This window comes from Nicotiana sylvestris, chromosome 4 (genome assembly GCF_000393655.2).
Source record: "Nicotiana sylvestris chromosome 4, ASM39365v2, whole genome shotgun sequence".
Lineage (NCBI taxonomy): Eukaryota > Viridiplantae > Streptophyta > Magnoliopsida > Solanales > Solanaceae > Nicotiana > Nicotiana sylvestris.
In genome coordinates, this window is record NC_091060.1 from 156,577,588 (window position 1) to 156,594,355 (window position 16,768).

The window sequence follows — 16,768 nt, forward strand, 5'->3', positions numbered from 1 at the left end:
TTTTCCAAGTGGGTAGAAGCAGGTGCGTTCACCTAAATACGCGAACATGAAGTTATCACATTCATATAGAGAAACATCATATGCCGCTTCGGTATCCCCAAAGAAATCATCTGTGACAACGGACCCCAATTCACAGGAAGAAGGATCGTCAAATTTTTCAAAAAATGGCACATCAAGAGAATACTCTCTACGCCATATCACCCTGCCAGAAACGGCCAGGCCGAAACCTCAAACAAAAAAATACTGAATATCTTGAAGAAAAAGCTTGAGGACGCCAAGGGACTATGGCCGGAATTACTACCAGAAATACTGTGGGTATACTGCACCACGCCAAAAACAAGCCTAGGAGAAATGTCATATCCACTAGTCTGTGAGACTGACGCCATGATACCAGTCGAGGTCGGGGAACCCAGTTTGAGAAACAAACCTCGCTCGAATTTTTTGACATTTACATTTGATCTCGCTCGAATTTTAAACATTCGACTTGCTCGAATTATATCGTATTCGCCCTCGCTCGGATATTTTGACATCCGACCTAGCTCGAATTACCCAACATTCAACCTCACTCAAATTATTCAATGTTCGACCGCTTCAAACATCGATCACATCAAAAATTTAGGAACTTCCCCACAGAGCAAAAAGACAAAGGAACAAAAATCAAGAAATACATAGCAAAAAGGGAAATGTTCCATTTCAACTAACGAATTACAATATATTTTACAAAGGTCTCAAAGACGCCATCATAAAAATAGCAAAGCAAAACAAAAACTAAGTACAACAGCTTTAGGCCACATCATCCCCATCGGCATACTTATCATCATACCAAGGATCAGAGGCGAGCCTATCCGCATCGTCGTCATCCTCATCCCCACCAGGCGTACCAGGGGCGTAACTACAAGCTTTATGGGCCGCATGCGCCTTGATGCGGACGCCCTTAAGCTCTGTTTTGAAACTCTCCCGACGGTCTTTAAAGACTTATACACGTCAAATTGAGCCTCGGCATGAACCCACATCTAACACAACTCCCGTGGCACACCGGGATCAGCAGAAGTATGAGATGTAGATGGTTGTGACTGTTGTCATACCTCCTCAGCCTTCAAGACAATGACCTGTTTGTTCAATCCAGACAGCTCTGCCTCCAAACCCTGATTTCGTTATTCTAACCTCGCTACCTTAAGCGCCAATGTCTCTACCAAATTATCCCATTCAGACCTACAAACGCGGAGGGCATCTTCTAAGGCCGTCGCTTCAGCCATAGCGGCCATTTTGCCTTTCACTGCAGGACTCAATTCTTTGACCTTGGTGCTCAGCTCACCCCTTAGATCGACAGCCCTTGCCTCCTTCCGCTCGAGTTCGACCATTAAGGATGCCACCTGTGTTTGAAAGTCAGCATTCTCAGCCATCACCCCCTTGCTCACCTCGAGCTCATCTTCCTTGACCTTTAGAGCTGCCTCAAGCTCACTGCACCTACCGATGGCTCTCATTAGCGCATCATCCCTCTCCCTTAGATCTTTATCTTTCTTCGTTAACTCATCATCTTTTTGTTTAAGCTTTTCATGAAGCAACTGAAATTCACCATCCTGGTTAAAGACGTCAGCCAGCATTGGTGCTTAGTACGGTTCTCCTTGTACTTGGAGGTCATTTTCTTAAAGATGGTCGTCCTCCGCTCCTTCTGCCGGTCACGCTCAATCCCCATGATAAGAGTCTGACATGCAAAGAAAGGAGTCAGTATGAGCAAATTACACATGCGAAACAAATCCTAAAATTAAAAAGCACTTACTCACCGGGCCATGCTAGAAATACTCAATGACAACTCCGCATCGCTCATCGCCTGTAGTACAATGTTTTCAGAAGCTACGCACAGGGGAGCAAAGGATGGCACCGCCCGTTCTGAGTTGGCCAAAAGGTCGTAACCCACTGGAATGATTACGTGCCGATTAGGACCCTCCGTCATTATCTCCACACGAGTATTCCTCTCCAGGAAGGCCCGTACCTTCTCAGGGTCGACGTCCAAGCCAAAACTGTTGTCCCCCATAGGGACCACTTTATTTCCCCCAGCCGACAATGACGCGCCACTTTCTGCGACCCGTACAAGCTCTCTCCCATCACGAACCCCCTTCACCCTAGAGGGCCTCCTCTCCATAATGGCACTCGCCATAAAAATGGTCTTTACGTCTGGTGCAAGTGCAGACGTCGCTTCCAAATCAATGACTTTTTTCAGTTTGATGTCAGTGATGACGGCCTTCTCGATCTCCACTCTTCGCCTTTTCCTCAATAGCGATTCCTCACCATACGACTAGTCCATAAGATGATAGATAGGCTGGGAAGAGATCTCATCCCGCACGGCAACTGTCTGAGGGGCGGAGTCTCATTGGTGGAGCGGCCTCCTCGAGCAGACTCGGCTAGAGCAAATTGCATCTTAGCCGACGCGATAGCTTGGCGGAATGCTGGCACTGGAGCCTTCTTCATGGAAATTTGCTGACCTAGTACCAAAGGGAGGTCGCACCAAAGAGCAATGGTAAACAACAATAAGCTGAAGCAAAAGTGACACTTACTAGACTGGATCTTGGGTCCAAAACGCTTGTGAAAGGACGCCTAATCACGAATTCCTATGATGTGAGGTAATACACGAGCCACCCAATCCTCAATATCAAAGATAGGTGAAGGTGCACGCCTCTCAGCTGAAAAACAAAAAAGCTGCAAGTGAGCCGAAATGAAAGGACGAAAGAAGATAACAAGCATATGGTAAGACACTTACGATTATAGTTCCACTGCTCGGAAAACCCAGTTGGGTCTGCTACTAGGTGTTCGGTCTTGATGAAGAAGTACTTATGCCAGGACTTTTGATTCGTTTTGTCATCCATTTAGACCACCTACCCTCTGGTCCTACGATTCTGTAGGTGTATCAAAGTACCTCTATAAAACTTGGAGAAAATAGATGCAGCAGGTGGCGAACGTCGACCTCACAGCCAGCCAACTCTGCAACTTCATCAGTATTAAGAAAACTTTATACAAATAGGGGGAGAGTTGCGCCAGGCAGATATTGTAAAATCAGCAAAACGCCTCCGCTAGCGGAAGGAGGGGAGGAGTATAACCAATCAAGAATGGATAGACATGGAAGGCACAGTATCCGGGTCGATGAACCTCCACAATGTCGCTTCTAGCCGGAACAATTTCAATGTGGGGAGGAATGTGATATTTGGATCGGAGGTTGGCAATGTGAGGTGGTCCCGTCTCAGAAAGCCTCTGAGAAGGGGCAGGAGTAGGCTCCTTTGGAAAATCATTCCTAACCAAAGGGTTTTTGGGGACTATCTCTTCTGCGGTAGGGAAGCTTTCATCATCTTCAGTCATGAATTCCTCACCACCGGGAGAAAGGACCACCGACAATGGAGTGGCATCGGAAACCTCATCGTGAGTGTAAGAAGATTGTGACATATTTCAATAGCAAAACGTATACAACAAAGTCTGAAGAAGGAGATAACAACTGGGTAAGAAAGAAGGGCTTAGAACTGAAGAAGCGGCGAGAAATCGAAAACAGAAATTGGAGAAGAAGATCAGAGAAGAATAGTACTCATGCAAAGTGAGAAATGGTGAAAACTTCCGAAAAATGAAACCTCCCACCTATTTATAGGGTTGGTGGTGCGAGAATTAAAGCAAAGGACCGCCAATGGAACCAAAATCGAAGCGGCACACGCACAGATGCTGCATCGGAAAGACGCGTAATAATGACGCGCACGGCCATGACGTTACCTCACGTCAGCCACACCAACCACAGCCTCACTGGCTATGCCATTTTTTTGACCTCGACTGATTCGACTTATTTAACACGACCAAATTTCTTCTAACCGGACGCAAACCAGGTTCGCTTATCGAGAGCGTGCAAGACCATGACCTCGACAAACAGAGGGACTAATTGTATTGGTCTAAATTTAGCGACTTGGTAACGTTAGATAAACAGGATCAAGGATGGGGTTGACCACGGCGTAATAGCGGGAAGCCATCTTCGAGAGAACTGTTGTCAAGGACGAGCAACTGAAGTACAGAAATAACGGCAAGATAGGTTAGAAATGGACACAAGGAATATTCCTTTGGATATTCCTTATTTTTGTACTTTTTAGAGTTTCTTGGAAACCTCCCTTGTAAATAGGAAAAGATAGAGAACAAAAAGGAGAAATTTCACTTTTCTTGATAAGAACGCTTTATAAAGAGTTGACCAAGGAGAATATATAAATATTGTCTTGCTCACTCACTACTTGGCAAAAGACATGTTATTCATTGTTTGCTTGCTAGATCCAAAGATTCTTTATCCATCCTCACTTCCCATCCTTCCACGTTGCTATCAGGTGGAAGAATCATCTAAGTCACCTAATATTTGGGTGACAAACTCCCTCTTATTACATTTATTATCATTATCTACATTTATTGCATGTTCTTATTATTGTAACATTCATGGGCAATCATTAAGCTCACATCTGATATTCACTATTCTCGAACATCATCCGTGCCGGTGGTAACCTTCAATATTAGATCTAGAAATTATTATATTTAACTAAGATTCATCCTCAATTTTATCATTAATTAATTTAGCAAAAAGCTTGGTACTTTTTGGTCAAACAGATTAATTGAATGAGATCCTTTCACCCTTAATTAAAGATATATGGTTTCGAATACTTAATGGTTTCTATGCCGTGTGAATCCAGATTAGTTGGACTAACCGGATGCCGAATAACCATCCTTATACCCAGGGCGAATGCAACATACAACTACCACGTTCAACTGAATCCAGTACTTTCGACACAGAGCATAAATATATATGTAAAAATCACTAAATTTATAATATATAGTAGATATGAACTCATAACTTTAAAATATAATGTGTTCAATGTTAAAAACTTTAAATATTGAACCCATAGAATATTAAAATATTTGATCCGCCTCTGCTTATACTATTAAAAAAAAGGAATATATGAGAAATAGTTTTGTGAACGATTATTAATTCACCCAAACATTTTTCTCCTAGTAACGATAATTTTGGACTCCGAATTGGAAAGTATATGATAACGTTGTCCTCATATGATTATTAGAACTGTTTCTCATCATTTTTTTCTTATTTATGGAATCATTTATATCACCCTATATTTTAAAAAAATTGCAACTTGATGCACCGAAATAACTTTATCATTATTCAAATGCTCCCCTTCTATATCATCCTATATTCAGTAGAAGTAAGTAAATTAAAAATGATATGGATACTTTACTCTTCACAAGAAAAAGAGAAATAGTAAAAGAAAGAGAAGAATCATACAGTAACACTTTTATACAGAGCATATATAAATGCCAGGATTATGCAGATAATATACTTGAGATAACCTGCTCATGTTCAATAATCTACATACTAGAAGATAAATGCAGTGAATACAGCCTAGCATTATGCTTAAATATCTCCCACTATATGATTGGAATGATTTTCATCAATATGTCTTTTCTATATTTAGCTTTTCCCACATTTTCAAGTAAAAAATATAATCAACCTTTTGCTAACATTGTATTATAAATTATTTAAGAGCAATTCACAATTTTGGTCCTTCTCATTGCTTTTTAAAGAAAGCGTTTAAGCTATGCATTTCATTCAGCCATTACCGAAAGGAAGTGACGAAATTAAGTGCATACACTAAAAAAGGAAGTATAATAATGTTAGAAACTAGCATCATATGTAGAACGTGGGCATATCAATCCTCCTAAACAAAGAAAAATAGATTCCAAAACAAAAACTTTATTCCTCTGCATTCAACTACTTCTGTTGTCCTAAAATATTTAAAACCAGAAGAATATTTGTTTGGGGGGATTTCAAGTTCACCTCCAAAAAGAGTTAGTACAATATGGTGAAGCATAAAACTGATGAAATTATTCTGATCTTAACATTTCTTTTACTGGTCTCAAACTTATGTTGGTTGATGAGTCCAAAGAGAGTGAAGGAATGTGAAAATACGAGCAAAAAAAATGTACAAATATTTTTATTAGCAGGGCAAAGCAACATGGCTGGACGTGGTGGAGTTACTAAAGAAGTTTCAACAGAAGGAACTATTACCAAAGTTTGGAATGGTTTTGTGCCTAAAGAATGCAAACCAAACCAAAAAATTTTACGATTTAATGCTGCTTTAAAATGGGAAGAAGCACATGAGCCTATGAATTATGGGATTGATTGCTTAGCAAGTTGTGGACTTGGCCCTGGTATGGCTTTCGCTAATGAGATCCTTAAAAAAGATTCAGAATTTGGTGTCATAGGTTTAGTACCTTGTGCTAGAGGAGGGACTCCTCTGTCTAAATGGCAACGTGGGTCTTTACCTTATGATGATTTGGTTAAAAGAGCCAAATCTGCTGAGAAAGATGGAGGAACAATTAGGGGGTTATTGTGGTATCATGGGGAGAGTGATGTAAAGGGTGGAAATGGATCAAAAGTATATAAAACCAACTTGGAGAAATTCATTCATGACTTGCGCACTGATTTGAATTCTCCTAACCTCCCCATTTTGCAGGTACATAATAATTATTCTTGCGAAAATTACACATTATTGTTGCTCCAAAAAATAATAGCCGATAGAATATATTTTTTTTTTGTAAATTAGGGTATAATATACATAATTTTTTTTGGAAAATTCCCGGGGAAACCCACAGCCCGTGCGCACTAGGCAATAGCTCGTAAATCACATAGGAGATTAAACCACACTAGACAAGTTCGATGCGACGAGCTCTGGTTGAGGAGGCTGGTGGTGAGGGGAATCAATCCTAGGTCTCCCATGTGGGAAATCACTCATCCAACCAGCTCAGTCAACCCTTACGGGCTAATATATATTTTTTAAGGTATTTTTTATATAGTTGCCTGGAAGATATTATTATTTTTGGCCGGCCGACCAAATATGTAACTTCCATTAATTCTTTCACATATTCTTGATTATATATGTTAGGATTTAATTTTTATATATTGACAGGTTATCCTTCCATATCCAAAGGAGCCATTTAAAGGGCCATATATAGAAGAAGTGAGAGCAGCTCAGTTGGCGATCAATGTCCCAAATGTGGTCAAAATAGATGCTAAGGGACTAGAACTGGGTCCAGATGGTATTCATCTCACTACCCCAGCACAAGTTCAACTTGGTCATATGTTTGCTCATGCTTTTCTTAGCCTAAAATATTTCTCTAGTTTCTTCAAGTTTTTCCCTTCTAATATATTCTCTTAGATCAGCTTGTTGTATCTTTTGAATAACTAGGTCTTAAAAATGAAGTTTTCTACCACGTTCATACACATCAGTCTGCTGAGTGCATCAAAATATGTATACTGCGTGTGCTTTTAATTCATTTATTTCTTATTTATGGATTAATTTTTCGTATCAATTACTTCTTAATGTATTCCAAGTCCGCTAAAATTACAGAGGACTATTTTCTGGTTAATCATAGAAATAAAAAAGCTGCTATGATGAGTACAGTTGCTCTTAATTAGGAGCTGAAAGCGCGAAAGGTGAATCACAACTTTCAACACCTTCTGTTTTTGTTAGAATATAGTTAATTATGATATGGTGTCTATCTCGTTCAAATGATTTGGTAGTTAATTTTGTTAATTTGGTTTGGTTTGGTAGTCAACCTTGTTGAATTAGTATAATTTGGTAGCCAATTTTATTGACTTGGTTTGGTTTAGTAGCCAACCTTGTTGAAATTGTGAAAAAGGTGTATAAATTGTCAAATATTGTAGGCTTTAGAGAGTGAGTTTTTGGTTATAAAAGGAGAGCTTCAACTCTCATATCATCACACTAACAAAAAGTGAAAGATAGAGAGCACGATATTCCATAAACTATAAGAAAATAGTTTGTGAAGAAAAATAGGGTGTGAGAGATATTGTAGTGAGGTAGAAAAAATAAAAGAGTTTATTTCTTTTGAAGGTGTAGTGGTCTTAAGAGTATTTTTACTAGTTACTACACAGTGTAAAATTCTTCGCTATAGTGATATCAGTTGTTCTTCTTGGCCGTGGTTTTTTCCCTTATTCAAAAGGGTTTCCACGTAAAATCTTGGTGTCATTATTACTGCATTTCTATTCTTGTCGATTTAACCATAACTTAGTGTTCTACGTTTATCACTAATACCGTAAATATTATTTTACGGGGTTTATTCCCAACAAATTAATCATGACAATAATGCAATTGCCAGTAGTAATAATAAAACTAAAAGCTTCACTTGGACGAATTAAACATTGTCTTCCTTGTCTAGATCTTGCATGACTGGAAAGTTTTTCTCACTGATTCCACAGAGTATATGCAAGAATCAATATTTGCCAAGCTTAGATTTTTGCTTTAATTAAACAAAAAAGAAAAAGGACAGTCCCGCGCAAGATATCCCACATTCAGGGGAAAGATTTCGCACTCATGCAAGGTTCGGGGAAAGATTTCGTACCCAAAGAGATGTGATAACTGATTTTACGGTTCGAACCCGTGAGAAAAAGATTATATTATCTACCATCTAAGATTATATTATCCACCATCTTTTTTCAGCTGATGATCACAACATGTATACTCCATAAGCTTCTAATACCACATAAATAACTTCAGTTTCAATGGCTCTGAGAAATCATACAGATTGCTCTGTCTAGTAATTGATATTCAGCGGGGGTTTTTTCCTTTTTAATAATTATATTCAAACTCTAGTAGTTCTAAAAGAGAATTTAGTGTTTTCATCAGTAGTTGTTCTACTTGGGAGAAACTGGATATCTCTGGGGTGCCAATTAAGTTAAGCATTTTATTTCTCCTCTAGGCAATTTGCAAATATGAGATGCAAAAAGTATGAAATGATGCACAGAAACGAGGAGTTTTATTTTGTGTCTCATACAATTTATACTAGTTGTCTCATACAACTTATACTAGTTGTATGAGGCTTCTTTTTGTCTCACAAATTTGTGGACCCCAATCTTACACTTCTGGGTCCACAAAACTGTGAGACAAAAAGTTGTCTCATACAACTAATGTCAGTTGTACGAGACACAAAATAAAATTTTCCAAAAGAAACGCCTGTGCAATTATTAGAGAAGGGACCAACAAGATCCTCTTTTTTAATATCATTTATACTCTTACAGAAAGCTTTAATGTCTAAGTGAATACATGAGCATAATGTGCACTGCTCTATAGCTAGTAATAGAACTAAGTGAATACATGAGCATAATGTGCACTGCTCTATAGCTAGTAATAGAAGGAAGGTTTATACATACGATTAAACTAATCCTCACATTTAATCATAAACCTATATCGTTAGTATCATTATTTAGTCAAGAAAGTGACGTGGCAGAATTAAGGAAACTCACACATTGAACAGCCCAAACTCGTTCCGTATCGAAGACGTCAAAGGTCCTATAATTAGTGTAAACTTTACTAGCCCTCAATTTTCGTCCTTAACTATACCAAAAATTATGACAACCACCAAATAATAAATAAGACAATAAAACAACAATAAAGGGAACACCAGAATTTACGAGGTTCGGCTAATTTTGCCTACTCCTCGGACACAACCAATATTTTATTTCACTCCAAAAATACAAGTGAAATAATACTAAAGAGAGAAGATACAAATGCCTTAAACAGATGAGAAGGCAAATGAGAGGTGTGTTTAAATCCTAAACATTAAGCCTTCTTTTATAGGGGGAAAATCCCCCCAACTTTTGTTTTCCCACCGATGTGGGACAAACATTTTGTCAAATTCAACAAATCTCCACCTTGGCAAAATTCCACATCTTCAATTTTCTCTCAATAACAAATTTTGGTTGTGTCTTCATCTTCAATCTTCAGTGTTCAACAATGTTGATCAAATCCAAACAATGTTGAAACTTGATCGCAGTCACCACCTTTGTCAGCATATCAGCAGGATTCTCCGTAGTATGAATTTTCTTCACTGTGACTCCACCTTCTTCTATGATTTCTCGTACGAAATGATACCGAACATCAATGTGCTTCGTCCTTGCATGATACACTTGGTTTTTCGCTAATTGAATAGCACTTTGACTATCACAAAAAATTGTGATACCTTTTTGTTCAACACCAAGCTCCTTTAGCAATCCTTGAAGCCAAATTGCCTCTTTCACAGCCTCTGTAATAGCCATGTACTCTGCCTCTGTTGTAGACAAAGCAACTGTTGACTGCAAAGTAGACTTCCAACTAACTGGTGCCTTTGCAAAAGTAAACACATAACCAGTAGTTGATCGTCGTTTGTCCAGATCACCCGCAAAATCTGAGTCACAATATCCAACTACAGACTGATTGTCTTCCTGCTCAAAAACTAACCCGACATCTACAGTATTATGAATATACCGTAGAATCCACTTCACAGCTTGCCAATGCTCCTTCCCTGGATTGTGCATATATCTGCTAATAACTCCAACAGCTTGTGAAATGTCAGGCCTTGTGCAAACCATTGCATACATCAAGCTACCAACAACATTTGCGTATGGTACCTTTGACATATACTCTCGTTCAGCTTCATCCATTGGCGACATATTAGTACTTAGCTTAAAATGGGGAGCAAGTGGAGTACTAACTGGCTTAGTCTTGTCATCTATGCCAAAACGTTGTAGTACTCTTTTCAAATATTCTTTCTGAGATAAACAGAGTTTCTTTGAACGTCTATCTCTTATTATCTCCATGCCAAGAATTTTCTTTGCCTCACCCAAATCCTTCATCTCGAACTCCTTCTTCAGTTGAATTTTCAACTTATCAATTTCTTCCGAATTCTTGGAAGCTATCAACATATCATCAACATATAGGAGAAGATATACAAAGGAACCATCTTTAAGCTTGTGCAAATACACACAATGATCGTATTTGCTTCTCTTGTACCCTTGCCGCAACATAAACTCGTCAAATCGCTTGTACCATTGTCTAGAAGATTGTTTCAATCCGTACAACGATTTTTCAAGTTTGCACACCACATTTTCTTTTCCAGCAACTTTGAATCCTTCTGGCTGAGTCATGTAGATTTCCTCCTCCAAGTTTCCATGTAAAAACGCAGTTTTTACATCCATCTGAACTAGTTCCAAATCCAATTGTGCTACCAAAGCCAACATAATTCTAATGGAGGAATGTTTTACAACTGGAGAAAATACTTCATTGTAATCAATTCCCTCCTTTTGAGCATATCCTTTGGCCACCAATCTTGCTTTGTAGCGAACATCTACTTGGTTAGGAAATCCTTCCTTCTTTGCAAATACCCATTTGCACCCAATTGCTTTCTTTCCCTTCGGGAGATTGGCCAATCTCCATGTATGATTCTGATGAAGGGACTGTATTTCATCATTCATGGCAATCCTCCACTTATCTTCTTCTGAACTTTGGACTGCGTCTTTATAAGTGGTAGGAACATCATCAGCTACAATTGAGGTTGCACAAGCAACTGTCTCTATGAGACGAACAGGTTTCGTTATTGTTCTTTTTGGCCTGCTGGTTGCTATTGATTCAAGTTGTTGTTGAGGTTCCTGAGTTGGAATCTCCTCTACTGGCTCTCCTTCCAGAGGGTAATCTTCATTTGTTTCCTCCTCTGCTTCTTGTGTAGGAAAAATAAATTTTCCCTCAAACTCCACCTGCTTAGAAGCACCTTTATTTTGTTTGGTATCTTCTGTTACCTTATTTACCATAGCAGATTCATCAAAGATAACATCCCTGCTTAATATTACTTTCTTTGTCATAGGACACCATAAGCGATATCCTTTGACTCTAGAAGTAATTCCCATAAAAATAGCCTTCTTTGCCCTTGGATCCAATTTTGACTCCGTCACATAATAATATGCAGTTGAGTCAAACACGTGCAAAGAGTTATAATCTACAGCAGGTTTTCCATACCATTTTTCAAATGGTGTCTTGCCATCAATAGCAGCAGATGGTAGACGATTAATGAGGTGGCATGCATATGTAATTGCCTCAGCCCAAAATTCTTTGCCCAAGCCAGCATTGGACAACATACACCGTACCTTCTCCAGCAAGGTCCGGTTCATACGTTCTGCCACTCCATTCTGTTGTGGTGTATGTCTAACAGTGAAGTGTCGGACGATGCCATCATTTTCACAGACCTTATTGAAATGATCATTTTTGTATTCACCTCCATTGTCTGTGCGAATACACTTGATCCTCCTGCCTGTTTGATTTTCCACCATCGTCTTCCATTTGAGAAAAATTCCTAGCACTTCATCTTTGTTTTTCATTGTATACACCCACACTCTTCGAGAAAAATCATCAACAAAGGTTACAAAATAGTGCTTCCCACCCAATGAAGGTGTTTTGGAAGGACCCCAAACATCAGAGTGTACATAATCCAAAATGCCTTTAGTATTATGGATCGCTGTACCAAATTTAACCCTTGTCTGTTTCCCTTTGACACAATGCTCACAAAACTCCAAGTTGCAAGCCTTGACTCCTTTTAACAATCCTTGATCTGATAGAGTTTTCAAGGATTTTCCTCCAGCATGTCCCAAGCGCATGTGCCATAGCTTGGTTGCTTCTGCCTCTTTGTCGTCACTGGATGTCACTGTCACTGTCCCAATAACTGTACTGCCACGATAGCGGTACATATTATTATTCTTCCGATTAGCCTTCATTACCACTAGTGCACCGGAGCATACTCTCATCACTCCATTTTCTGCAATGATTTTGAACCCTTTTGATTCTAGGGCTCCCACAGAGATGAGATTCTTCTTCAAATCCGGTACATATCGAACATCTGTTAATGTTCTGATCATTCCATCATGGTTCCTTAATCGTATTGAACCAATGCCATATGAGGTAAGAGGGCTGTTATCCGCTGTGTGGACGACTCCATATTCTCCTTCTTGAAATTCCACGAACCAGTCCCTGTTGGGACACATATGATAGCTACAAGCCGAGTCCATCAACCATATGTCTGATGATGTTGATGACTCTGTTGTAACTAATGAGAAGTCTGAATCATCACAATCAGCTACATTTGAATCCATAATGGCCTTTCCATTGTTATGTTTGGCCTTATTCTTCAACTTCGGACAGTCTTTCTTCCAGTGCCCTTTTTCTCGACAAAAAGCACATTCATCTTTGCTGGGTCTGGATCTTGACTTGGATCTTCCCTTCTTTGTCCTCATTTGATTTTGAGGACGACCCCTCACAAATAGTGCTTCTCCTTCTCCGCCCTTCTGTTTTTCTCGCTTTCTTTGTTCATAGCTTGTACAAAGCCGAACAAACTTCTCTGAGAGAAACTTCGTCATTTCCATGGAGTAGAGTAGTTTCAAGGTGCTCGTATTCATCAGGAAGTGACGCCAACAACATTAAGGCCAAGTCACCATCATCATAAGTTGTATCCATATTTTGCAAATCTGTGACCAACTTATTGAAACTGGTGATATGTTCATTCATCGTGGTACCAGGAACATAGGTGAAGTGAAACAGTCTCTTCTTCATGTACAATTTATTTTGACTGTTTTTCTTCAAAAATTTATCCTCCAGTGCTTTCCATAATTTACTTGCAGAAGTTTCCTTTGTGTATGGATATTTCTGCTCTCTAGCAAGGTAGGATCGAATGGTACCGCAAGCAACACGGTTGATAATTCTCCAATCTTCTTCTCCAATAACATCTGGTTTCTTTTCTTCAATGGCCAGATCTAGCCCTTGTTGAAAAAGGACATCTAGAACCTCGCCTTGCCACATCCCAAAATGTCCGGACCCGTCAAATATTTCTACCGCAAATTTCGCATTTGACACAATTCTTGTCATAAGCGAAGATGTCAATGATGACGTATTGTTGACACTTGATGTAGATTCTTCTTGTTTATTGTCTCCCATCTTTGACACAAATATTATTTAATAGCTGACGATACAAATCAAGATTATTTCCTTTCTGGTGTGGAAGATCAGACTAAGCTGCAACCACAGAGCATACTCAGACAGAACCTTGACTCAGTTACCAAGATAAATCTTTTCTGATGTGGAAGATCAGACTATGCTGCAACCACAGAGCATACTTAGACAGTACCTTGGCTCTGATACCAATTGTTGCGGAAGCCAAATGTATATAGTGTGAATAAGTCACAACTACTATACCAAAAATTATGACAGCCACCAAATAATAAATAAGACAATAAAACAACAATAAAGGGAACACCAGAATTTACGAGGTTCGGCTAATTTTGCCTACTCCTCGGACACAACCAATATTTTATTTCACTCCAAAAATACAAGTGAAATAATACTAAAGAGAGAAGATACAAATGCCTTAAACAGATGAGAAGACAAATAAGAGGTGTGTTTAAATCCTAAACATTAAGCCTTCTTTTATAGGGGGAAAATCCACCAACTTTTATTTTCCCACCGATGTGGGACAAACATTTTACCAACTTCAACACCTTGAACCAACCCATGTTGGTTTGCCTGTGCAATTTGTGTTGTAAAAAGGGATGACAATGTGCCAGGTTCAATGGTACGTGTCAGGTTTCTAGAATATGTTAGCAGATGACCAATTGTACATAGCCATTACACGACTTAAAATTATACGACGTGTTCCAGCCTCACAGCATTGTCGGCCCTTTCTCGTTATCTAATTGATTTCGTCACCCTCATACCTACATCATATTTATACAGTCGTGAAATTCTCATCCAACCGAAGTTTGTATTGAAAAATTGAAAACATGGACACCTCAAAGGTACGTTACAGAATACCCACAAACAACTATGCTTCTGTAATTAATTAACTCGATTTCGGATGTTAATAATCAGATTTTCTATTGTTGTAATTTAATTTGATGTTGTTACAGGGAACGGAGAGAATAAACGAAGAATGGGCGGTGGACGCCACAAATTACAAGACATCAGTAGGACATGAGGAAAAAGAGCCAAAGAAAGAGGATGTGAAGATAACACATGTTCCTCTCACATATGAGAAGCGCGGCACTGCTGATTCCGTGGCCGCTAAAGTTGCTGAAAAACTTGAGTCTGCTACGGAAGCAGTTGCTGGCACGGACACTGGCACCACCAACCATAACAAAACAGATTGAACCAAATTACTTTTCCTCTCTTTTCTTGTAGTATGTATTTATACTGTATTACAGCACAAATAAAAGGTTTCTGGTTTAGATTGTGGTACGCTGATCATCGAATGTGATTTACCCAAAAGGTCATCACTTGTGTTGCAAGTGAATTCAGTGTTCTGACGCCTAAAAATCTCCTTTTTACGTCATCTTGATTTACGTGTGTGGTCCGGACTTATATCTAGAAAGCTTTTTACTTAAAAATAAGAGAAATAAAAATTCTAGAGTTAAAATTTGATTATGGTTAACTTTGGACAACATTTTGAGCAAACGGATCCGGATTCGTGTTCCGACGATCCACGGAGGTTCGCAGTAAAATATGGCTTGGGTGTATGTCCAGAAATGAATTCCGAGGTCCCAAGCCTTAGAAATCAATTTTTGAAAGAAATTGTTTTACTGAATTATTTAAGAAATAAAAAAAAAGAAATAATGTTTGAAATTATTGTTATCGGGCTCGTATTTTGGTTCCGGAGCCTGGTACAAACTTGTTATAGTATTTAAAAGATAACTATGAAATTTGGTAAAAAAACGGACCAACTCACCGTTGAAGAGTTATGAACTTTGAGAGTTCTTGATGAAAATATTGAGTTTTGAGGTTTAATTCATGATTTTTCATGTTATGTTGATGATGTGAACGCACGAGTAGATCCATAAGATGTTTTTAAGGTTGTGTGTATATTTGGTTTGGAGCCCCGATGGCTCGGGTGAGTTTCGGGATGTCTTAGGCTTAAAATCATAGTTGTTGCAGGTTCAGGAAGTGGGAGGCCTCTGAGCAAACTAGCGTGGTCCGCACAAAATGGATTGCTACCGCGGAGGGGCCTGTGCGGCCGAACTGGATTTCGTGCGGGCCGCGGTGAGGGCTTTGCGGCCGCACTAGTTTTTATGCGGTCCGCACTAGAGACTGTGCAACCGCAGTTGACTTTGTACAGTCCGCACAAGTTCAGGGGAGCTGTGCGGCCGTAGTTGATTCTGTGCGGTCCGCACGGGGGTTTGAGAGGGGTATATTAAGACGGGATTTTCAATTATTTTTCATTTTCCAAACCCCAAAAACATAAGAGGCGATTTTTCAAATTATACTTCTTCTCCAAAGCATTGGTAAGTGATTTCTAACTCGTTTTTTTCAATCATTGACATCTTTTAACATGATTTCAACTCAAAATCAATGATTTTCATGGGGAAATTGGGTGTTTTAGGCAGTACCTAAGTTTTTCAAAAATTGGGAATTTAGACCTCGATTTGAGGTCCGATTTCAAACAAATTATATATTTGAGTTCGTGGGGGAATGGGTAATCGGGTTTTGACCATGTGGGCCCGGGGGTGATTTTTGACTTTTTTGGGTAAAACTTTAGAAAATTTATTTTCATGCATTGGGGTTGATTCATTTAGCGTTTATTGACGTAATTAAGTAATTTGTGACTAGATACGAGCGAATTGGTGATGGAATAAAGGGGTAAAGCTATAGTTGAATCGTGAATTGTATTCGTGGCATCGAGGTAAGTGTTTGGTCTAATCTTAGCTTGAGGGATTCGGAGTTGTGTCTTATTTACTACATGCTAAATATGGAGTACGACGTATAGGCATGGTGACGAGTATCTATACGTTGGTATCAAGCATGCCCGTGAATCTTATGTTATAATTGTTATGACTCTGTTGTGGTTTATTGCGCTTCATATGTTATTATCACCATTGTCCCCT

At 39.1% G+C, this 16,768-nt stretch overlaps 1 protein-coding gene across 1 annotated transcript; it reads left to right on the forward strand.

Moving 5' to 3' along the window:
* Positions 1-5,771: 5,771 nt before the first annotated feature.
* LOC104213948 (probable carbohydrate esterase At4g34215) lies at positions 5,772-7,333 on the forward strand. The gene is made up of 2 exons (XM_009763553.2): positions 5,772-6,536; positions 6,990-7,333. The coding sequence occupies exons 1-2, from the start codon at positions 5,880-5,882 to the stop codon at positions 7,236-7,238; spliced, it is 906 nt and encodes a 301-aa protein (XP_009761855.1). The 5' UTR covers positions 5,772-5,879; the 3' UTR covers positions 7,239-7,333.
* Positions 7,334-16,768: the final 9,435 nt, after the last annotated feature.